The 25779-nt window shown below is 35.9% G+C and overlaps 1 protein-coding gene across 1 annotated transcript; it reads left to right on the top strand.

The window, feature by feature from the left end:
• The first annotated feature begins 150 nt into the window (after nt 1-150).
• Nucleotides 151-25779, top strand: LOC121421469 (G-protein coupled receptor GRL101-like). Its single transcript, XM_041616167.1, has 13 exons — nt 151-206; nt 2429-2482; nt 6154-6208; nt 6405-6620; nt 14818-14889; nt 16009-16080; nt 18803-18874; nt 19782-19853; nt 20428-20499; nt 20966-21037; nt 22194-22265; nt 23337-23408; nt 24559-25779. Exons 2-13 carry the CDS (start codon nt 2434-2436, stop codon nt 25646-25648), a joined length of 1986 nt encoding a protein of 661 aa, XP_041472101.1. The 5' UTR covers nt 151-206; nt 2429-2433; the 3' UTR covers nt 25649-25779.

Genomic DNA, 25779 nt, shown 5'->3' with positions numbered 1-25779 from the left:
GTCTGTATGTGTCTAAATTAACCCAATCAAGGAATAATCCGAATTATTAGGTCATCAACTATTGGCAATTGTATATAAAATAAACTGTCATTTAACGATTTCAATCTCACAGTTTATTTGCAAACTACTTTTGTACAGGTTCGGCCCTTCTTTGCCTCTGGAAGATACGTGTGTGCTTGGCCATTGCTTTGTCGATGAGAATAACGGTAAGAATTTATCATTGCCACTAATTTTTATCTGTATATATATATACACAACAAAAAAAGTAAGTCCCCCTTTAAACAAACATCAATAATTTCCAAACCAATGCGAGTTTTTAATATATTTTTACATGAGCGTGTAGGTAATTTTATAAGCTACCCTATGAGTAAATGCTATGGACGTATTTTACGTCATGCTTCAGTGAGCACCGTCAGAAGGCAAAAATGTCACTTTTTAAAAGTCACAAGCCAAATATCATGACTTTGATTCCATTTTATTGGAACTTATTGCTCATTCTCATCATGAAAAATAGTCAGAAGGCTTATAAAAGGTACCTTTTAAAGGACGAAACAACTTTTTGGGCTAAATTTCACGGTTGAATAAAGACAAGTCAAAATTTGCTATAATTTGATATTTTACACGTTTTTATCAATAAAAACGATAGAATATAATGACAGATATTTTTGGGAAGAGTTTCTTCAACAGTATTCATCGTTTCACGGTTCAATGAACATTTATCGAAAACAAAAAATACGATTTTCAAATATCATAGGCAAGTATTGTTTCATTTTGGTAACTAAAAATGATCTTTTCTCAACTTTTTCGTTGTGTTTATGACCAATTAACATGCTTCAATGATTCAAAGGCGTTTAATTAAACATTCACGCTTGAATGAACATGTGGAATGTGATTAGCTCTTTTTTACGTTATTGGAAAAAATGCAATTTGTAACTATGGATATCTGTCACAAACCTCCTTGCATAGTTCATTTGATTTGATTTTTGTGAAAATCCCAATGTTTAATGCATCAGTGAACAAACAATACTCGAAAATTATGCAAATGAGAAGAAAGTTCAAGGCCTTGGCCCCACCCTGTGCCGTATTGAATTGTTATTTTGGTGTGCGCACCTTTTGGATAGTGTTACTCTGAAGCCATGTGCGAAGTTTCATGAAATAACTGTTGGCAGAAGTAACAAAAATCGTCCATGAAACAAACCCTCATTTCAAAATTTTGACTTCTCTCATCGACTTGTGTACATTATGGGTGCATATGTTTACGAATAAGTAACCCCTTATTCAATATGGTGGAACTTTTTTTCAAGGCTGTCTTAAGCAATGTCGTTTGGCAGAAATGTCTGTGCAAAAGTGAAATCGATTTGTTTATTTATGGATGAGTATGCACGCATCAATGTGTGAAAATTGGTATTTTCAATGTCACAGACACATTTTAAAGGATAATAAAGTGATTATTGGGGGCAACTTTTTCCCAACTTTGTATTTGAACAAACTGAAAAAAACGACTCATGTGACTTTTAAAAATGGTCATTTTTAATTCAATCTTTAATCACTCATGCATGACTCCACCGATCGATCTCATTTTTCTCCAGGAGTTGTTCAATGAGGGCAGAAAACCACCTATGAAATATCGTATCTCAAACTAATTCGGTTCGAAAGTTACATCAATTTGATTTAGGGGGACTTACTTTTTTTGTTGTGTGTGTGTATATATATATATATATATATATATATGTATATATTTTTTTTTTGGGGGGGGTGATTGAACTAAAAACATAAACATTAGTTTGGCTAAAATTCCTTTCTCCTTTCCACTGATTTTCTTTAGCCCTTAGATACGATTTTGGGATAAGCGATATGCAAGTATTACAATAATGTACATGTATCATTATGTTCATACATGTAGGAGTTCGTGTCTAATGAATGAATTTATGTTCATGTGTAATGAAATAAAGTGATCTTACGCACTGTTTTGCGCACTGATGTGTGTTTATGGAACTTTCTTGCCCACTATAGCCGTAAGTCATTTCATTTCTTAAAATGCTTATTGGTTGAGGACAGATCGAGATCGAAATAAATGAATGCACAGCCCATTTGAACAAGTTGTTAAATATACTTCACCACTTACTTTTTTAATCAGATTTTATGCCTCACTTGTATTTTTAGTATTTAGTTTAGTTTTTGATGATACCGATTATTAACTACTGTTATCCACAATCATAATCACCTTTATAAAATTCACTACCACTATCATGATCACCATCGACATCATCTTCATTACCATCAAACCCTTTATACAGATCACAAAACCCACGTCCAAAGCCACCACTAGACCACCAACACAACTACCATCGTAATTTCCCATCATCAGCGCGTTCTCCTCCGTCATTACATATGTCTCATAAATGTTTGAATGTTTATTTCCATACAGCAAGTATGTGCATACCAGCTGTTGAAATTTGCTTTACCGTAGGATGGTATCAAGGTAAGGAAGAGAGATTTATTTTCATAATAATTTTACTGCTACTACTACTACTACTACTACTACTACTACTACTACTACTACTACTGCTACTACTACTACTACTACTACTACTACTACTACTACTACTACTACTACTACTGCTACTACTACTACTACTACTTGTACTACTACTACTACTACTTCTACTACTACTACTACTACTACTACTACTGCTACTTGTACTACTACTACAACTACTACTGCTACTACTACTACTACTACTACTACTACTTGTACTACTACTACAACTACTACTGCTACTACTACTACTACTACTACTACTACTACTACTTGTACTACTACTACTACTTCTACTACTTCTACTACTACTACTACTACTACTACTACTACTACTACTACTATTACTACTACTACTACTACTACTACTTCTACTACTACTACTACTACTACTACTACTGCTACTACTTCTACTACTACTACTACTACTACTGCTACTACTACTACTACTACTACTACTGCTACTACTACTCTACTACTACTACTACTACTACTACTGCTACTACTGCTACTACTACTACTACTACTACTATTACTACTACTACTACTACTACTACTTCTACTACTACTACTACTTCTACTACTACTACTACCGCTACTACTTCTACTACTACTACTACTACTACTGCTACTACTACTACTACTACTACTACTACTTCTACTACTACTACTACTACTACTACTACTTCTACTACTACTACTACTACTACTACTGCTACTAATACTACTAATATTACTATTACTAATAGTAGTAGTAGTAGTGCTACTACAATGGTGGAGACAATGAGTAGGCTTATAGTAATCCTCATAATTGTAAAAGTAATTGCACTAACAACAATAATGATGATAGAAAATAATCAGTTCTTATATATTGCAATATATCACGTATTAGGAATGTGCCATCAATAAAACCAAACACGCGTATCTTATATAGCCAGAAGCTGCTAAGAATATTGAAAAATGTTTATTTATTTGGCCTAAATGAATCACATATTCTAAAAGCAGTATTTATTTATGCCATGCGAGATACACTTTCTTGTAATAATAAAGCTAATTAAATGTACCTAAAATTAAAACTCCATTCTTTAGTTGGTTGATACATAGGCCTAAACCAACCCCCAAAAATCAAGCCGCCGATCTGGGAACATAAATTAACATATTCTCCCCCTCCCACCTCCTTTGAAAAAATGAAAAATATGAAAATCCATTTTATTTTATTGCTCGAAATAGACAAGAAAAAAAGAAAATACTCAGAAAATTTGTTTTGCCCTTTTGATAATGGGCCCGTCAGCCGCTGTGCAGCGCCATTTGACGAGGATCCCTTTAATCGTTGAGCGCCAAACAGAGTTGCAACAAATCCCATCTTTGAACGTCTCTTCGTCTGATGGGGCTGGGGTTTGAGCTCCCGAGCTACCGGTTATGAGACGGACGCTCTACCATCTGAGCCAACACACCTGTCAAAATATGGAACGCTATTGTACTGTAATAGAAACACGTATATGCGTGTTTTATACTTGGACCCGTCACCCCAGCATGGACCCAACGGGTGAATCCAGTGCCCTAGTCCCTAAAGATCGTACTTTACTCTCTATTTTATGAAACATGCAAAATAAATCTTATCCCCCATGATATGTCCCCAAACTTGTTTTTATGCCACCCATCAGTTTTAAAATACTGGTGCCACCATTGCTCGGAGTGCTTCCGTTACTTAGAAGAGCAACGAAAAAATCACGTCCTCCCCTCTCCGCCAAGGACAATTTGTAAAGGACTTATACCTTTAACATTATTGTTCATACAGCTCATTCCGAGTAAAAACATGAACAATAATGTCTTGAACAATGATGAAATGTCATTTTTTTTTTTTCAAAAGTGACCCATCTTCAGCTTTATGAATTCATAACACCGCCACTCCATCCTTGTCTGTCCCACCAAACACACTTTAAAAACGTTCAAATGACAGAGCTTGAACAAATTACTGAGTGAAAATATGTCTTGAATGTTATCTGAAGAAAATTCCTATGCAACATTATACATTGAGAATTGCGATGTTGTGCATAAGTGGTTAATGCGTTGACTGTGACACAATGCGAAAATCATTCAACGGATAATGTCGTATTTGCTGTAACATGCCTTGTTGAATATCTTTATCACCTCTAGCTGAATCTCGCATGATGGAACTAATGCCTTTTCGCTATTTGTGTAACATTTAAAGTAATTATGCACTTCTTAAGAGCTATTTATATGGCTTTTGCCTTTTACGCACAAACATACTTTCCTGCCGCGTCAAATTTGACCTACCCTCCGTGGTCCAAGCGCTGCACGATTCGGATCACTTCATTGATGGAGTAATTTGCGCCATGACTAGAATTCATAACCCAGCTTTGTTTTAAAAATCAATTGATCTTAGAGTGATCAGTTGTCCCAGTTCACCATTTTCAACGATGAACTATAAGCCGATAATTTTATTTGACGAGCATTTTCAATAGATTTTCAACGCTCCAAAAAGCATCTACGTAATAGTTGTCAAAACTCGTTGAAGGTCAACTTTAATAACTGAACCATAAAAGTCTATAACAATGGTAATGCCACATGTTCAAGGCGGAATAAAACTTAGTTTCATAGGACAATGAGGAGAAAATTAGAATATTTCATGTTTCATCTAATAAAATACAAGATAAATAGTGAGTGAGTGATGTCATCAGCCCCCCCCCCCCCCCATTTGAATCCTGACCATGATGCGCATATAATTGCTTTGCAAAAATAAGCGAAACTTTAAAATTTCATAACTTTCTTTTTTTTCCGATTTTGATGGAATTTTCAGTGTTATACCCGTTCAATTTTTCTCTTTTTATTCAAATCAACTTTTTGTTAGGGTGGACTTTTCATTTAATACAACTGACCGTGGCCATTACAGCGTGTTGCACCATCTAGAAAATTATCGCGTCTACTACAGTTTCATTCACGCACTTCGGTTCACTTGTTAATATTCTGTTTTTAATTGTAGGTTTATCTAAAACCATCATCCAAATTCTTGTTTAAAGGGATTTTCCACGCTTGGGATATTTCGTTCAATAAATAAAGTAAGATTCATAAAGCAAAATGCTTAAAATTTGATCAAAATTGGATAACAAATGACAAAGTTATTGAATTTATTGATTTACAGTTCTAGACATGTCTTTATGAATAATAATCAGGTGGGCTGATGATATCATAACCCCACTTGTTCTTTTGAATCTTATCATATGGAATTAGGTTATTTCAGCATTTATGTACCAAGAACTATATCAATTGCATTGACAACATTACTCATGTTAGTTATTTACTGCTGCAACTTTTTTATCATAATGGATACACATTTACATATGTATGAAAAAATGAAACATTTATGATTTCATGTAATAACATAAGGAAAAAAATCATCAGCCTACCTAATGAATATTCATGGCGATGTGCATATAACTGTTTTCCCCAAAAATATATAAATTCTGACATTCAATAACTTTGTTACTTTTTATCCGATTTTGATGAAATTTTCAGCATTTTGCTTTGCGATTGTGAGTCGTGACAGTATAGTTTGGATAATAGCGTATATTATCACATGATTTCATCAACAGGTTTAATCTGTTTACCTACGCCAGTCAAGCCTGTTCCTTCAACAGTAAGATGCATGTAAGTTGGCATACTTGTATTATAATAAGGAACGGTGACGCTACGATCTTATTGCAATATTGTAGATATTCACTATAAAAATGTATATTTCACCGTCATGGGTATAATATAAATCATAATTCGTCGTATTAAAAATTGCTTATAGTCGGATGAACAGTCCATTATGGTTGAATATTTACCACATTTTTTTGATTAGCAGGAGTCCAGATGAGCATACCCAGACCAATCTTCCTATACCTAGTTTGATAGAGGCGTTGTTAACTACGATAAACGAACTCAAGTACGCGTCGTCTACTTTGGAAAATGATACTATAATTGCTCTAGATAGATTAACAACTCTCCTGACTAGTCTTGGTGAAGTGCGTCTCCTTCCAATGCATATATACGACCGTCAAAACCAGGCTTCAGTCTTGTGAGTTCGCATTTAGTTCGAATCTTTATTTCTTTATAAATCTTTTAAAATAACATTTTTCTTAGACTTTTTAACTATTGATGTACAGTTTCCATAAATAGAAATGTTTTATAATTTTTAGGGCTTGCTAGAGTAACAAAAATGAAAAAAAAATATCTGAACTAGAATGTGAAGAGTAACAGCCGAGATAATGGCCAGTGTATATATGTATATATTATATGTATATATATATACATATATAGGTGTGTGTGGGGGGGGGGGCGGGCTAAGTGTGAGTGTTAATATATATCGTATGTTTATTTCAATTTTTCGCATTTATAAATATACATATATTCATATATATATATATATATATATATATATATATATATATATATATATATACATATATATATATATATTTATATTTATATAATTGCAAACAGTAGCAAGTTCAATAGTCTGGAAAGAGATGTTCAGTGATTAAGCGACGAAAGTGATTTCGTCCGAACGTTAATCATCAACTAAGGCATATTTTAAAATTGAATTTAGTTAAAATACAACTTCAATAAATTTTCGGGTGTCATTTTAGGTCCCTCTTTGTTGTGGTAAATTGCCTATTCGTCCACTACCAACTCACCACATGGTCTACCTTCGTTCAGTCTAATGTCATTCTATCCATCAACATTTCGTCTAATAACCATATGGTCCAATTACCATTTTGTCCAATCATCACTTCGTCTAATCACCGGCTCGTCTATGATCATGTCGTATAATAACCAGTTGGTCTAATATCCATTTTCTTTTCCAATTAGACCAAATGTATTATTGACTAAATGGCTATTGGATCAACTGGTTGTTACACAAAATGGTGGGTAGACAAATTGGCAATTAGACCATGTGGATAGTGGACGAATTGATGATTTACAAAATGAGAGCACACGAGTTAGAAATTAGATGAACTGGCATTAGACCAATTGAAAATAAACCTTTGTTGTGTCTTTCGTTGCTTGCTTGACTGCGCATGATTTCATTTGAGTTATATGTACATACATATAGTTGATGATTAGTCTTTGGCGAAAAAAAGTATCCAGCTAAATCATTTAGCAACATTTTTCAGCCTATTAAACATTGTAGTACATGACCTCCAATATACATGTACTTGATCACTTTCAGCAATTGCAGTTATACAGTCGTAATCAATATACATATATATATATATAATACATATATATATATATATATATATATATATATGTATATATATATATATATATATATATATATATATATATATATGTGTTGTGTGTGTGTGTGTGTGAAGCTATACATGTACAACAGCTTTGGCAACTCTTTTTTATTTTAAATATTGTGTAAAGAAATGGATGAAGAGAACGATGGTAGGCGTAGCTTAAATCAAAGTTCCCCAGAGCTATCTACCCTTTGGAAAAATTGGTGATGCCGAAAAAATGTCTCTGCCGGGAATCGAACCCGGGCCCCCAGCTTTGAACGCCGGTGCCTTAACCACTAGACCACAGAGACGGGTTAGTGGTTAGGCCGACCCTGATCCAATTGACCGTCAGAGAGACAGGTTTTCGACACCATACCAATTATAATTTCCTTTGTCGGGTGAAGTTGGGTTTTGAACAATGACAAGCCGCCATGCCTCAGCTGGATCAAAGCTATGCTTTGATACAAAGCTAGTGCTTTGATACAGTACACGTATGGGAGAAAGTATACAAATGTGTGTGAAGCTATACATGTACAACAGCTTTAGCAACTCTTTTTTATTTTAAATATTGTGTAAAGAAATGGATGAAGAGATCGATGGTAGGCGTAGCTTAAATCAAAGTTCCCCAGAGCTATCTACCCTTTGGAAAAATTGGTGATGCCGAAAAAATGTCTCTGCCGGGAATCGAACCCGGGCCCCCAGCTTTGAACGCCGGTGCCTTAACCACTAGACCACAGAGACGGGTTAGTGGTTAGGCCGACCCTGATCCAATTGACCGTCAGAGAGACAGATTTTCGACACCATACCAATTATAATTTCCTTTGTCGGGTGAAGTTGGGTTTTGAACAATGACAAGCCGCCATGCCTCAGCTGGATCAAAGCTATGCTTTGATACAAAGCTAGTGCTTTGATACAGTACACGTATGGGAGAAAGTATACAAATGTGTGTGAAGCTATACATGTACAACAGCTTTGGCAACTCTTTTATTTTAAATATTGTGTAAAGAAATGGATGAAGAGAACGATGGTAGGCGTAGCTTAAATCAAAGTTCCCCAGAGCTATCTACCCTTTGGAAAAATTGGTGATGCCGAAAAAATGTCTCTGCCGGGAATCGAACCCGGGCCCCCAGCTTTGAACGCCGGTGCCTTAACCACTAGACCACAGAGACGGGTTAGTGGTTAGCATATGTATATATATATATATATATTGTGACGAGATCGCTCGGCGGCGGCGTGGGTTCGGTCCGCCGGCAGCTCGCTCTTGTCAGGATGCCTGCCGCCGGCGGGTGCGTCGCCACGTCGATTTCCAAACTCTAAGTCGTGGATCCGTTTGGCAGAGATATACTGCCGCAGTTGACACTTGCACACGCCTCGATCCTGTCAGTACCACCACCAGGCAACCTCCAGACGGCTACACTCTTTGTTATCAGCTCCAAAAGCTCACCCGACCATATGCATCTGATTCCTGTAGTTAAGCTCCTACGACCATATGCATCTGATTCCTGTAATTAAGCTCTCTCGACCATAGGTATGGGTTTCTCTGTAGTTAAACTCCTACGACCATACCCATGGACTCTGTTAATTTCATCCGTCGTCTGCTTACGACCAGCTACTACGTCTGTTCAGTACAGCAACCACGTCTGCTCCGTACTGCAACCACGTCTGAATTCCGTACTGCAACCACGTCTGAGTCCGTACTGCAACCACTGACATCTGTTCAGTACTGCAACCACGTCTGTTCAGTACCACGACCACGTCTGAGTCCGTACTGCAACCACCGACATCTGTTCAGTACTGCAACCACGTCTGTTCAGTACCACGACCACGTCTGAGTCCGTACTGCAACCACCGACATCTGTTCAGTACTGCAACCAAGCACGTCTGATTCCGTACTGCAACCACGTCTGTTCAGTACCGCAACCACGTCTGTTACCGTACTGCAACCAGCGACCTCTGTTCAGTACCGGAACGACGTCTGGTTCTTCGACCATATGTATGGGTCCTTCTGCAGTCAGGCTCCCACGACCACACCCATTGGCTCTGCTCTACTTGTAGTTTTCCCCGTTGTCTGCTCCGGACCTCCGACCGTCTGCTTTCAGACCAGCAACCATCCGCTTCAGACCAACCCGTCTGCTCCGGACCACCAGCCGTCTGCTCCAGACCCCGAACCGTCCGCCTCCAGACCAACCAGACTACCAAAAGAGCAAGCCCTGGTATAGTCTCTTGCTGGCGTGCAAAAGACCCAACATACAAGGAAATCTAACCACAGTCGTCGCCTAGAATTCTAGGTTTCCCCGTGGAAAGACATGCGAACGATCATATAAATCATTTCGATCGCATCCACCAACTTTATTTATTGGATAGCGAATCCAAATCGATCTGCATACTTTACGTGCAATGCACCCCGTGGGCGCCGTATTTCAACAGATCATCGGCAAAGCCTCACGAGTACACCAACTTACTGTACTTATGCATTAATTATACAATATCTGTTATAGTTAACCTTTGTTACAATCTTAAAACAGCTATAACTTTGGTCTCCAAAACCGGATATGCATGAATGACATATCAAATTAAAGCTTTCATTTAGATCAAGCTAGTGATAACCATAATAATCAGTTAAACATCTCCAGGAAATTGTTATTCCACAAAAACGGTTCAAAACATGCATAACTTTCAATGTCCTATCTACGTCGTTATTACTGTAGAAACATGCATGTAATATCGCCAGCTACGACAAAATCATTATAAATCAACCAAAAATAATTTCCTAACACGAAATAAAACCCATTTCGTGACAATATATATATACAGTGCGTCCCAGAATAAACGAAACCGAGATTTAGCGATCATTTATCATAACTTAATCATAAATAGAATAGACAAATGACCTACCAATTTAAAGCTTAGAATCTCCTCTTTCATATGATATTACTTAGGCTATTTCTTATTCACGCATGAGTGAGCAAAAACAATTTGAAGAAAGGATACCAAAAACTCACTTGGCGGGGGGTATCTGGGTTTCAAAAAGAAAACCACATTTCTGAAAAATTCAATATCTGCTCTTTAATTTGGTACCTCAATTACAGAAAATTGTCAAGAAATAAAAAAGTTCTGGTCATTTGAAATAAGGCTTGTATTTCCATAATTTCATGAGATAAACGTGTTTTCACCGGTTTCCCACAGAAGCTTTCGCATGGTGAACAAAAGATTTAATGCATGGCTGATCGTCAACAAAACGGAGTGTCGAGTGAGTTTGAAAGCCAGCCTGGAGAACCTCTTCAATTTATGAAATTATTGAAATTCAAGCCTTATTTCAAATTACCAGAACTTTGTTATTTCTAGACCATTCTCTGTAATTTAGGTATGAAATTAAAGAAGAGATATTGAACTTTTAACAAATGTGTTTTTCTTTTTGAAACCCAGATACCGCCCGCCAAACGAGTTTTTGATATCCTTTCTTCAAATTGTATTTGCTCACTCATGCGTGAATGAGAAATAATCTAAGTAATATCAGATGAAAGAGGAGATTCTAAGCTTTAAATTGGTAGGTCATTTGTTTATTTTATTTATGATTAAGTAATGATAAATGATCGCTAAATCTCGGTTTCGTTTTTTCTGGGACGCACTGTATATATATATATATATATATATATATATATATATATATATTGTAAGAAATGGATGAAGAGAACAATGGTAGGCGTAGCTTAAATCAAGGTTCCCCAGAGCTATCTACCCTTTGGAAAAATTGGTGATGCCGAAAAAATGTCTCTGCCGGGAATCGAACCCGGGCCCCCAGCTTTGAACGCCGGTGCCTTAACCACTAGACCACAGAGACGGTTAGTAGCTAGGGCGAGCCCGATCCGATTGACCGTCAGATAGACAGATTTTCGACACTATACCAATTATATATTCCTTTGTCGGGTGAAGGTGAGTTTTGAACCATTGTTCTCTTCATCCATTTCTTACAATATATAAATAAAAAAGAGTTGCCAAAAGCTGTTGTACATGTATAACTTTACACATTTGTATTTCTTCTCCCATATGTGTACTGTATCGAAGCAATAGCTTTGATCCAGCTGAGGCATGGCGGCTTGTCATTGTTCAAAACTCACCTTCACCCGACAAAGGAATATATAATTGGTATAGTGTCGAAAATCTGTCTATCTGACGGTCAATCGGATCGGGCTCGCCCTAGCTACTAACCGTCTCTGTGGTCTAGTGGTTAAGGCACCGGCGTTCAAAGCTGGGGGGCCCGGGTTCGATTCCCGGCAGAGACATTTTTTCGGCATCACCAATTTTTCCAAAGGGTAGATAGCTCTGGGGAACCTTGATTTAAGCTACGCCTACCATTGTTCTCTTCATCCATTTCTTACAATATATAAATAAAAAAGAGTTGCCAAAAGCTGTTGTACATGTATAACTTTACACACATATATATATATATATATATATATATATATATATAATATATATATATATTTTATATACATATAGAGTAGCATGTAGATTGGGGGCTCTTGCTCTCCCCCCCAAAAAAAAAATAATAATAATAATAAAATAAATAAATAAATACAAATAAAATCACGTCCAGGAACAATAAAGATAACAGGAGAGAAACCAGCGGGATAAATAAATGGGGAGTTGTACAAGTGCTACGTCACATGTATATATATACACAACAAAAAAAGTAAGTCCCCCCTAAATCAAATTGCTGTAACTTTTGAACCGAATTAGTTTGAGATAAGATATTTCATAGGTGGTTTTCTACACTCATTAAGCAAACCCTGAGGAAAAATGAAATCGATCGGTTGAGTCATGCATGAGTAATTAAAGATTGAATTAAAAATGACCATTTTTAAAAGTCACAAGAGTCGTTTTTCAGTTTGTTCAAATACAAAGTTGGGCAAAGTTGTTTTCAGGTGAATTTTATTGTGTTATGCTGTTTTACTATCCATCATTCAACCACTTCAGACCAGATTTTGAAATGGTATGTTCATGGTTGAGTGAACACAATGTATTGCAGGGGCTGCAATGTAAAAACGACCACACGATTTTGATTTTTTTGCATGATCAGCCCCCCCCCCCTCACTTTTGGCCCAGTCTCCCCCCCCCCCCCCCACTTTGAAAACCGTTCAGCGGCCCCTGAATTGTGACGTATCATCATAGGGGTTTATGGTAGTATCCTCTACAACTTGTTAAATCATGTTAAAATTTGAAAATGTTGGTGGCTTCCCCGATTATAGGCCCCTTCCCCTATTTTAAAATTCTGGATCTACCACTGATTTGTCCATACATTCAACTGATCCTGAGAAATTGTTAGGAAAAGAATACATTTATGCAGTATAAAGAGTATTAATTCGTAAGTTTTCGTTTGTGCTCGCTCAACCATGAAAATGTTTAAAATTCGGAAAGTATTTGGTGATAGAAATGATGGATGATAAAAACAACAGCAATTAAAGTCACATTTGAAACCGAATTTGCCCCCAATAATCACTATATTATCCTTTAAAATGCGTCTGTGACATTGAAAATACCAATTTTCCCACTTTGATGCGTGCTCACTCATCCATAAATAAACGAATCGATTTCATTTTTGCACAGAATTTTGCCCATAGGTTATAAACATTACTGCCAAACGACATTGCTAAAGACAGCCTTGAAAAAAAGTTCCACCATATTGAATAAGGGGTTACTTATTCGTAAACATATGCACCCATAATGTACACAAGTCTATGAGAGAGGAAGTCCAAATTTTGAAATGAGGGTTTGTTTCATGGACGGTTTTTGTTACTTCTGCCAACAGTCATTTCATGAAACTTCGCACATTGCTTCAGAGTAACACTATCCAAAAGGTGCGCACACCAAAATAACCATTCGATGCAGCACAGAGTGGGGCCAAGGCCTTGAACTTTCTTCTCATTTGCATAATTTTCGAGTATTGTGTGCTCACTGATGCGTTAAACATCGGGATTTTCACAAAAATTAAATCAAATGAACTATGCAAGGAGGTTTGTGACAGATATCCATAGTTACAAATTGCATTTTTTCCAATAACGTAAAAAAGAGCTAATCACATTCCACATGTTCATTCAAGCGTGAATGTTTAATTAAACGCCTTTGAATCATTGAAGCATGTTAATTGGTCATAAACACAACGAAAAAGTTGAGAAAAGATCATTTTTAGTTACCAAAATGAAACAATACTTGCCTATGATATTTGAAAATCGTATTTTTTGTTTTCGATAAATGTTCATTGAACCGTGAAACGATGAATACTGTTGAAGAAACTCTTCCCAAAAATATCTGTCATTATCTTCTATCGTTTTTATTGATAAAAACGTGTAAAATATCAAATTATAGCAAATTTTGACTTGTCTTTATTCAACCGTGAAATTTAGCCCAAAAAGTTGTTTCGTCCTTTAAAAGGTACCTTTTATAAGCCTTCTGACTATTTTTCATGATGAGAATGAGCAATAAGTTCCAATAAAATGGAATCAAAGTCATGATATTTGGCTTGTGACTTTTAAAAAGTGACATTTTTGCCTTCTGACGGTGCTCACTGAAGCATGACGTAAAATACGTCCATAACATTTACTCATAGGGTAGCTTATAAAATTACCTACACGCTCATGTAAAAATATATTAAAAACTCGAATTGGTTTGGAAATTATTGATGTTTGTTTAAGGGGGGACTTAATTTTTTTGTTGTGTATATATATATATATATATATATATATATATATATATATATATATATATATATGTCAGATTGACAATGGGAGAATGTCAATATTTAAGTGCTCATAAGTCCCTTATTCCTTGTTCATCTTTTCAAACCTTTATTGATTTGTTTCTTCGACATTCATCTTTTCGTACAAGTAATTAACAGAAATAATTTCTGCTTTACCGATCAACGTTGGAAGATGACTGTCATTTCTAGCTCATGATTGTCCTTTCTTCCGTATTCCCCTTTCTCCACAGGGTTCTGTATGGTGTGAACTTGCACCGCATTGACGACAATACTTTCATTGGATTTCCAAGCCTTCGTACGCTGTAAGAATAAGTATACTTTAATATGTACCACTTCCACGGAATAAATAAATCGGAAGAAACTGAAGCCATTTTATCATTATCGCCACTGTGCTAATAATTACAATCATCATTGTCATTCCTTCTTACATAACAAGCAGTGTATGCAGTATTGCCATGATTGGAGGGGACTACGGTATTTTTGGATGCATAAAACTCGGTCCCAAAGGCTTATACTAATCAGTCGGGTTGCATGGCTGATTTGCTTGTTTGTTATGTTAAAATAGTAGTCAAGTACATATCATTTAAGGCACTTGCCGGCTTAAAACGTAGCTCGAGTTTCAATTTCATTTTATTTTCCCAGCGTGTTTGTCCCATTGAAGACATTAAAAAAAAAATCGCTTCGAAATCCAAAAAAAGTCGTCAAAAATCCAAAACCCGAGTGATTCGCACGCGCACGCGACCCGACTGATCAGTATAAGCCGTCCCAAAGGTATTACATCCCATTCTTTTCATCAAAATGGAAATATTGGTTATAGTTTTCAATTCAAATTCGATTTAATTGAATTCAAATGCAGATACACCGATTGAATAAAGTAAAAATTTCCAGTTTACATTTGATAAAAAAGAGAAAACACAAATTGGCATACATAATTCACCTTTTTCCAAAAGGTACTGCACTCATCCGAATAAATCAATGATCAATTGACTATCAATCAAACTGTGGACATGGAATTGTTTGTTTGTTTTAATGGTTTTACGTTGCAACAATTCATTCCGTGAAATAATCATTCCAAACTAACATTGGTAATAATTAAACGTTGATTTTGATTTATTTTTCAATTACTTTTTTGAAACTGAAATCTTAATTTTCATGACTGTAAATCATGACAGAGGAAAATAAAACGAATCATGTTACCATTGGCGGTGGAGCAGAGGATTATCTTATGTGTGGGTGGGTGGGGGGCGCAACATTTCCCCCATGAACAAAGGGTAATCTATTTCTTGCCATGCTCTTACAAAATATCTTTATTTGTTTTGTGTAATAGCACTGACTTGAATAGACAATAGTGCATTTTTTATCAAAGGTTTATATGAAAACCAAAATTATGTATCTGTGATTATCTTTTTCTGCTTTCATAGCGTCTTAGCGGAAAACAATATTCAAGAACTCCACAATACAACTTTCACCGGTTTACAGCTTTTGCAAATACTGTAAGTTATTTTTTTATAATGAATAATGTTTATTGTAATGTTTCGCTTTTAAGTTAAATTTCAAAGTATTGTCTATGTTTTTGTTGCATCACCAACGAAAAAAAAATCCGAAATTACAAAACATGCATCGGTAGAAATAAATGTTTACATCGTAAAATTTAAGTCACCAATATAAATGGGTGGTAGGATAATAATGTCACTCTAAAGCACAATGTCGCAGGAAATGACACTTTGCGATAATCAACCAACGCATAATGTCACAGTCAACATGGTCAACGCATATATAATGTCGTAGCTTGAACTACTAACTCACAAAGTCTTGAGTCTTAGTGCATAATGTCGCAGCGGTATCTCCTTCAGGATTCGAATTATAGATAAGACATTAAATACGTTCTCATTCAGTGAATTGTTCAAGTTCGGGCTGTCAATTGAACATTTTACAAGTGTGTTTGGTGGGGCAGGCAAGGATGCAGGGGGAGTATTGAATTCATTATGTAAAATGCCATACAAAGGTGCCATTTTCTCATCTACATGACCTCACTCTCTCGCTAAGTAAGTTAAATGATAAGAACAGCAATATGCAGGGAAGGAGGATGATTTTCATTGTGTTCCACTAGTCCACACAATACATTATTTGTTTTAAAGTTCCAACCCCCCTCTTGATGATGATTTCGATACTTCCCTTCCCACCTCCCCTGTATCTTTGGTAAAGCATTTATTGTCATCCCCAGGTCCCTCCGAGAGGACCTTGAATCGTCCGACTTCTGGTCGCTTGCTTAACAATGATTCATCTTGATAGCAATCCGGGAGAAAATATCACGACCATAATACTATTATGATCATATCACAAAGTTATCTATCGGTATAGGTTCCAGTTTTCGTCATCTTGTCTCCTTTATGTTATTTTTTTTTAAAGAATATCAGAATGGAGGTGTGATCTCCCTGTCCCCCCCCCCCCGACTGCCAAACCAAAGTGTTTATTTTTACAATGCATTGCTGGTATGACCAAATTCGGATATATTCTTACCTATTTAATGCTATGTCATTATCATTTTGTAAAGTTATTATCGTTACTAAATTTTGATTTTCCGGTAATAATGTGAAACAAATTGCATGCTTGTGTATCTGTGTATTTTAGTATTTCTAATCATTTTGACATTTATATTTCTGTGCTAGAAATCTTCGACAAAACAGGATATTCTCGGTCGAAAATGGTTCGTTTGCTGACTTGAAGAGCCTTTTGTTTCTGTAAATATAGAAGCCTTGTTTTTTTTCAGGAGGTGTGTGTGTGGCGGGGGGGGGGGGGTAGTAAATCAAGAAAAAAATGACTTTTGATGATGTTTGGTATATGAATGGTCCAAGTTGTAATCAGTATATACAATTGGGAGTTTACAGCCGACGTGTGGCTTCATTGGAAACGAACATATCTATACATCCAACGTACTGTATAAAGTTGATGCACGTGGGTCATATCGTTTTCGGTAAAACAACTTGTGTATCTCGTTGCGAGCGCGAAGCACGAGCTAAAAACTTCTCACAGTAAGACCTAAAACATACATGTAATTACACACTTTTTGTCTCGCCCACCAGAGGTGAAGGCAAGACTTCGGGATCCAAGTGTCGTCCGTCCGTCACAAACCTAATGACAACCGTAAGTCACTTTTCAACCAAACTTGGATAGTAGATTGATTTGGGGGACCTGCATGTTATACAGCAGTCGGAGGTCACATGGTAAGGTCAAAGGTCATTTTCAGGTCAACGTTAAAGTTTACATGCAAGACTCTCTTATGACACCTAACTCCGCAACCGTAAGTCACTTTTCAACCAAACTTGGATGGTAGATGGACTTGGGGGACCTGCATGTTATGCTGCAGTCGGAGATCACATGGTAAGTTCAAACGTCATTTTCAGGTCAACGGTAAAGTTTACATGCAAGACTCTTACGACACCTAACTGCAACCGTAAGTCACTTTTCAACCAAACTTAGATGGTAGATGGACTTTGGGGACTGCATGTTATGCTGCAGTCGGAGGTCACATGGTAAGGTCAAATGTCATTTTCAGGTCAACATCAAAGTTTACGTGCAAGGTTTTTATAGTAAGTGTTATTCCATCCCAGTCTTTTCACAATGAAGTTTCGATACAATTCTGTTGCGTGCCTTCGCAAATCACAATATTTGTAGTTATTTTCATGAGTGGGCCACACACAAAATGGCTTTAGCCTTGTTTTAATAATGAAATAAATGAACTAAACTATGCAAACTCGAATCGTGGGCTGAAGACTTGTTGATATTCTGATCTGAAACGTGACCCTTTTTAGCCGTTGAGAGAATGGGTATTAGACTACACAATGGATGCTACCTGGATGCGCGAGCTAAAAAGATTTTACATCCTCAACTTGAAATTTGCACCCTAACTTATTTTTTGTAACGATTAACGTGATGAAAAAAATAGCATGGTTAAAACACCACATCAATCTCGCATTTTCTAAATACTCAGTTTTGAAAAGAAAGACCTTTAAGAATTGGGTTGATGGTATTCGCTCTGAATACGGGCCTGTAAAAGTGGGATGTGTCCCATTCCAACGGAACTTTGGGAGGGTGTTGTCTTGTCTACACCCACCCCCTTCCTCATCCCCTTTTTCTGACCGAGATGAAAGTCTCAAGAAATTCTTATGAACTCTTTATATTCTTTATTCGTATTTGTTTCTTGTTTTATTTAAGGGAATTCGGTAATAACAGCTTAGTCCGTCTGCAACCTGGCGCCTTTACCGGTTTGATAAATCTTAGAAGCCTGTAAGTAATTAAAGTCGTGTTTTATTTTTTTTTTCCTTAGCAATTTTAACCTTGTTCTAGTTCCTTTGAATCAACAGCTCAAAATCTCGATTTCATTAACATGGACATTTGTTCTGTCTTCAGATACTATCAAAATCTTTATTCAAGTGTAACCACTTTCTTTTTATACCAGCCATTGGATCCATTACACACAAATAGTACTAAACCTGTTTGGTTCATAACATCGTATATAAGACAAGTGGAATGTATGAGAGTGTTTTGTAGCGGTGTAATGGATACCAATAAAGTCTTCTTTTTTTACATTTAATCTGTATAAAAAATTGTGGTAATGTAGGTTGAGGGGGAAACGCTGTTGAAAGGGATATCTATATAGGGAGATCATGTTCTTCCAAGCCATAGGTTTTTATTGTTGATTCCATCTATATTTCATTGTTTTCATTAATCTGCTTTGCATTTCATGATATCAAATTATGAATTGTATAAAAAAATACACATGAATGTTGCATTCTGTTCAGCGAGCTTGGGCTTGGGATAAGAGTAGGAAAAAGTTAAGTTGAAAAAGTCATTTTATTGTATTCTTGTCAAAATGTGCTACTTCACCATGGGTACATTTCATTTAAAAAGTGAGAATTTGTCTATGAGATTTTATTTTTTATTATTGTTTTGTTCTATGGGGCGACCCCCCCCCCCGTGAAATCAAAATGAAAAGTAAATTTCTATCTACATGATCCAAATTTGAACAATGCGGCGATGTTTATTCATATATGCATATTCCTTGGAATTGAAGCGTTCTATCGGTTGTCATTCGTTACGAGCTTTGGTGTTCAATTCAATCAGTTCATTTCTAAATTTTCCTTGACATATTATATCATTACTAATTAATCTTTAATATCAATGACGTTGACAGGGGTCTCTCACAGAACAAAATTCGTCGGATCGAACAGGGGTTCTTTTATGGTATGGAGAGTTTACAATTTCTGTAAGTATGTTACGCCAACCTTTTTCCCTATTACTATTCCTGTCGACTAACTTTCTTTTTCGGTATAGTAGCAACAAGTTAATGCATGTTCCAAGCAAATGCAATGATACAATAGTAGTTCATAAGATTCTAAGGAAAAATAATTGACTAATTGATGAAATTAATGTTATAAAGTCAATTTGTATCTTTTTCGCAAATTATTGATAAGCCTAATTTCCTTTTTTTACCTACGGAAGTAGAACATCAATCTTCCTCCTTGTCAAACATTCAATATGAATTATAATTTCAGCTATTGATAAAAATACCCTTTCATGTATTTTTTCCAGTTGAAATATTATAGCCGTTAGTTAGTATGCATCACATCCAACAAAATTGAACAAAGACTGATGCTTTTCTACGTTTGACGATGTTCATTACTGTTGTCTATAATACTAATTTTGAACAACATTTTCAATATATAAAAAAAAAATATATTTGAAATTTTAGATTTTTTTCTATATAACTACTAGTAATGTGTATTCCAACAGGTTATATTATCAATCATTCTTTATTGTTTTATTTTCATCACATTCAGGTATATGGAATCAAACAACATTAGCGATATCGAGGTCGGCTCGTTTTCTGGACTAAGGAGTCTTCAATTATTGTAATTCTTTAATTAATTAACGATTTCCTAAAATAGAAGTATGTAATACCATTAATTTAAGAACGTTTTAATCTTATGCATGATTTCATTCAAATCTGTGTCCAATAAATTCGTCAATATCCAAAATGTAAACGAATCATTACGAGTTGAATGAGTACCCAAACAAGGAAACATTCAAGTGTATCTAGCAGAGCACAGATTCTCTTGTATGAAAAGGGGAATTTTTTTAATGGGGGAAACCGTTGATAATTTTTGTAAAAAAAATATTTTTACAAATGACTGTGATGGAAACGGAAGCAATTGTCTTAGATAAAATAACTATACCTCACAATCACCTGTATTTATGCAATATAACAATTAAGCAGTATAAAGTAATATTTCAAATATCAACGTCAGTTGAAACAAATGTATAATACCTCAGAATTGATAATGCGCTTTCTTATGCGTATGTTTTGCTTCTTTTCAGAAATTTGTCGTCTAATTCCATTCAGCACTTGCAACGAGGGATGTTTTCAGGTCTCATATCGCTTTCGTATCTGTAAGTACAAATCAATTAAACCGACGCTCATAAGGCAGCATCAAAACACCATTAATACTTTCAGTCTCTCCCATGATTTTCAGCATCCAACTACGAAAAGTGCGCTTGCTCGCTCGCTTCGCTTGCTTCCACATTGATATAAATGGTCAGCCCAACTCCAATTCATTAGTGTATACCACACCAAAACAATTAAAACTGCCATAAATATGCCTAAAATGCCATTACCTACTATAATATATAACTGGTAGTATGCCTATTACATGTCAGTACACGTTTTGTATACCATACCCAATGTGCATAGAGCGTTCAGTGCCCTTCCCGTCCCCCCCCCCCCCGCACACACACAAAAATAATGAATAAATGAAAACAAGAAAAGATTAGTTTATGAATAATGATAAAAAATAAAAGAAATTAATAAATACAATAAAAAATTGTATTTTCAGCTAAATATATTACTACTAACACGGGGGGGGGGTGTTTGATATCGTTATTCCAACTTATTAAAATTCGAAAAACGGTCTATACACCGAAATCGAAATTCCAGGCTGTTTTGAGCCTTTCTGTAGGAAAACCATTTTCTATTTCTATTTTATTTCTTCCCGTAATTTTGACTTTTATCTGGTTTACTACTCAAGTTGTCAGTGTGTTTGTGTGTTTTATTTGTACAATGCACAATACTACATAGGAGGCTTCACCCTACTAGCTCCGTTTTTTAACAGCCTTCCCCATTTCCAACTTGCTAATTGTGATAATCGTAACTGTACGTAGAAATTTGGTATTTCATTGTTTATATATCTGAATTATTGTACGGAAGAAAATAAGTATTGGAAAAGGAAAATAAATGAAATTTAAAATGAAAAAAAGTGAAAATGAAAATTAAATTCCAATCCGTAATGACGTCATCTTTGGTTGCGACTTTAAGCCGATTCATACTTTTCTTGGCTTGAAGCAGAAAATTCTACATTCAACATTCCTAGCACTATGCAAAATTTAAGATGAAAAAAGGTTATTTCTTGGAAGTTTTTTTCATTAAATAAAAAAATGTGATTCATCTTTTTTTCTTTATGTGGTGTTGTATTGGATCGAGTACAGTCTGCTGGACTTCAGAATGCATTTTCCTTTTACGACATGTGGGTTTATTATTTTCCCTTTTCAGTGATTTGATAAACAACCACATTCAATCCATTGATGGCTTTACGTTTGAAAATATGGCGTCTCTTCAGTTTCTGTAAGTAATTTTACCCCGCCATTTATTTTCTCCATTGGATATAGTGTGTAATAGCAGTAGTAGTAGTAGTGAAAGTAGTAATATTATTTGTAGTATCTGAAGTAGTAGAAATAGTAGTATTAGAAGTAATAGTATTATTATTAGTATTATTATTAGAAGTAGTAGTAGTAGTAGTAGTAGAAGTAGTAGTATTAGTAGAAGTAATAGTAGTAGAAGTATATGTACATGTACTAGTAGTATTAGTAGTAGCAGTAGTACTGTAGCAGTGTTGTTGTGATAATACATGTAGCAGTGGTAAAAAATTAAGAGAAGTAGTATGTAGTAGATGTAATGATAGTTGTATCAAAAGTAGGAGTGAGGTAGTAGTAGTAGTAGTATCCATGGTATCAGAAGAAGTAGAAACAGTAATAGTAGTAGTAGCAGTAGTAGTAGTAGTAGTAGTAGATGTAGTAGTAGTAGTAGTAGATGTAGTAGTAATAGTAGTACCAGAATAAGTAGAAACAGTTGTAGTAGTAGTTATAGCAGTGGTAGTATTCAATTCAATTCTTTTATTTCATTTCCATTCAAAACATAATACAGAGTAATATAAAAAAAATACAAATTAAATACAATTTTACAGAAGGGCATTCTTACTTCGTAAAAAAAAACGAAACAGTATAATATAGGGCATAAATGGAAATGAGGGGGAACCACCAAAAAGCAAAGCTTGTAAAATTGTGGATCCCCCTTGGAAAAGAAGAAATTATAGTCGACTTACTATATGCGTACATGCATGTATTACAGGAAAGAAAAAGAGAAAAAGAAATCATATTGACGGAAACATAATTACTGAACAAATGCAAAGCTTTTTACACAAAGAGGTCTTCGTTGTAAAGGATATGTTGCGCAAGACAGGAAAAAAAATGTAGTAGTAGAAACAATACTACAATTATTAGTAAAAGTAGTAGTAGTAGTAGTAGTACGGTAATTGTAGTATATTTTGTTGTTTTAGTAGTGGAAGTAGATTCATCATTGTCTATTAGCTAATGAACCTTATTATGATCTCTTGTTTGTACTGGTTTTTGTAATCAGATTCTTCCTTGGTACTGAACTCGGAGCCGTTAGCCCGGATGCCCTAACTGGTCTAACATCAGTAGAGAAAATGTAAGATGGTGTATATGTCATTTTTCAATAATTTATTTACTATTCAGTGTGAGCACACGCTTCGAGACTATGAGTCTAATTTTGTAGACTACATTTTGTTCTGATCCAAGTATTTCGTGATCCAACGAAAAAACTTTATTCACTTATGTAAACACTTCAGTTCCTATATACTTCACACTGGTAGTTGTGCCACTTACCCAAAATATTCCATTCAATCTGCAGTAAAATAGACACAACGAACGACCATGACGACTGGAGTGAAGTAAGCGTGGCAGCAAGATTCAGTGTTTAAAACAGCCCCGCTCGCGAGAAGCTACGTCTGGTATGGTAGTGACATTGATCTCAATCCGAAATGCCAAAGGTTCGAGGCACTTGTCGAACATTCAATAGTTGGTGACATTGTATCGTCATCGCAAAGGCTACTTTTGGATATTATAGCGATATTAATTCAATTTAACAGATTAGGCTATCGTACAAGCTGATTTTAATAGTCGATGGCAGAATAGTCTCGATTGCAAAATTGCTGATGAAAAATAAATTCGAAGCCAGCGTCATGACGTGATAAACCTTTCAAACTTTCTTTCTATCAGTATAGATACTAACTGCGATATAAATGTAGATGGTGCATATATACCTGTAGTGTGAATCACTTTAATTGAATCACTTTAACCGATTGTTGCCCAACTATTACTGATACACATATCGAATCCAACCCGAAGTTTTCAAGAGTTAAAGATAAATGCCAGTTGTGGTAACGATCTCAAAATGACTTTTTACAGAATCCAATATAATGACCTCCCAAGTGTCTGTTTGTATGATTAAAAAATATGTGCCGACAGATTCTGGAATAAATTGTGTAATTGCTGAGAAATAAGCCAAATAAGCACGAATTCGGGCACTTCCGTCTTATCTTTATTTCAGCAATATATTATACACTGTCCCACGTGTGCCTATCTATGTTGGCGATCTTCAGTGTGATTGTTTTTCAGCTTAGATTTTATGATTTCACAAAGTTCAGTTCATTTAACTGTACCAGATTTAGATTGACGATGATATAGTAATACTTAACTTTGGTTTTACAGACTTTCTCACGAAATTAGTGTTTTACTGCAACTACTGTCATTTAGCTTTAACCTATTTTTTTACTCAGGTCTACCTCTGACAATCGTCTATGTTGTCTTCTGGAAGATAATGCTGACTTCACCTGCGCAAGGACATCACAGACCAGTCCCTTGGACACATGTAGCAGGTTATATCCAAACTTGGCCTTGAGGATTGCAGGATGGGTCATGGGTTTGCTGGCTCTAGGTGGCAACGGCGCTGTTCTCTTTATTCGACTACGGGATAGGAAAAAGAAGGTTTCCAGAGTTCAGAATACCTTTATTGCTAGCTTAGCAATGGCCGATATTCTAATGGGACTATACATGATTATTATCACTTCTGTCGATCTTTATTATGGAAATGAGTTTTATCTCAGCGCCCCTCAGTGGCGAGGATCCCAGCTCTGTCGGTTTGCCGGTTTCCTTGGCTTTCTTTCCAGTGAGGCTTCGATCTTAACCCTGACCTTGATAACCGTTGATAGGTTCATTTGCATCATGTTTCCATTTAGGCCAGACCTGAAGATTGAGCGCAAAAGTTCATTGATTCTTGTCAGTGCTGTTTGGGTTTTCACCATAATGTTAAGCCTGAGTCTGGTAATCATTACATCTTACAGACCGGATGTTTATGGCCTCTCCGACGTTTGCCTTGGTCTCCCTCTTCATGTCGAAGCTGCAGACACAGGGGTATTGGAGATCACAGGGAATTTCTTTTTTGAGTATCAGGTAAATTTCGTAGTCACAGACAACAGTTCCAGGCCCCCATGGCTATTTTCCCTTATAGTTTTCATTGGTTTCAACCTTGTATCTTTCACTTTTATCTTGATCTGTTACATAATGATCTTCGTCAAATCCTCAAGATCTTCAGCGAGAGTTCGGAAAAATAGCTCCAATAAGCAAGAGACCAGATTGGCCGTTCGTATGGCGATGATCGTTGCTACTGACCTCGTCTGTTGGATGCCTGTCATCATCATGGGAATCCTATCTCAGACCGGTGCAGTCACCCTCCACCCTTCCCTCTATGCCTGGACAGTGATTCTCATCGTCCCTATCAATTCAACGATCAACCCTTTTCTCTATACCTTTATCATTCACGTCGATGACCTCATAAAGAAAAGAAGGAAGCAGAAATATGAAACCTAACTAAAAATGTAACCTATTGTTCTAGGCAATCAAGGGCTAAAGATCCACCATTGCCTAAGGTTCATATGGATTTGAAAAATTTTCAAGATTTACTGCGACTAGTAATTATACTCCTTGCCTGGTGGTTCCTA

This window comes from Lytechinus variegatus, chromosome 9 (genome assembly GCF_018143015.1).
Source record: "Lytechinus variegatus isolate NC3 chromosome 9, Lvar_3.0, whole genome shotgun sequence".
In the NCBI taxonomy this organism is placed as follows: domain Eukaryota; kingdom Metazoa; phylum Echinodermata; class Echinoidea; order Temnopleuroida; family Toxopneustidae; genus Lytechinus; species Lytechinus variegatus.
The sequence above is the reverse complement of the archived record's forward strand: the minus strand, read 5'-3'. Positions and strand labels throughout refer to the sequence as shown.

What these genes read in the sequence shown, in the direction of transcription:
- LOC121421469 (XM_041616167.1), top strand. Translation starts at nt 2,434, where the DNA reads ATGTGCATACCAGCTGTTGAAATTTGCTTTACCGTAGGATGGTATCAA. An exon ending in TACCGTAGGATGGTATCAAG is followed by an intron (nt 2,483 to 6,153) that starts GTAAGGAAGAGA and finishes TTTCATCAACAG; the next exon opens with GTTTAATCTGTTTACCTACG. An exon ending in CCTTCAACAGTAAGATGCAT is followed by an intron (nt 6,209 to 6,404) that starts GTAAGTTGGCAT and finishes TTTTTTGATTAG; the next exon opens with CAGGAGTCCAGATGAGCATA.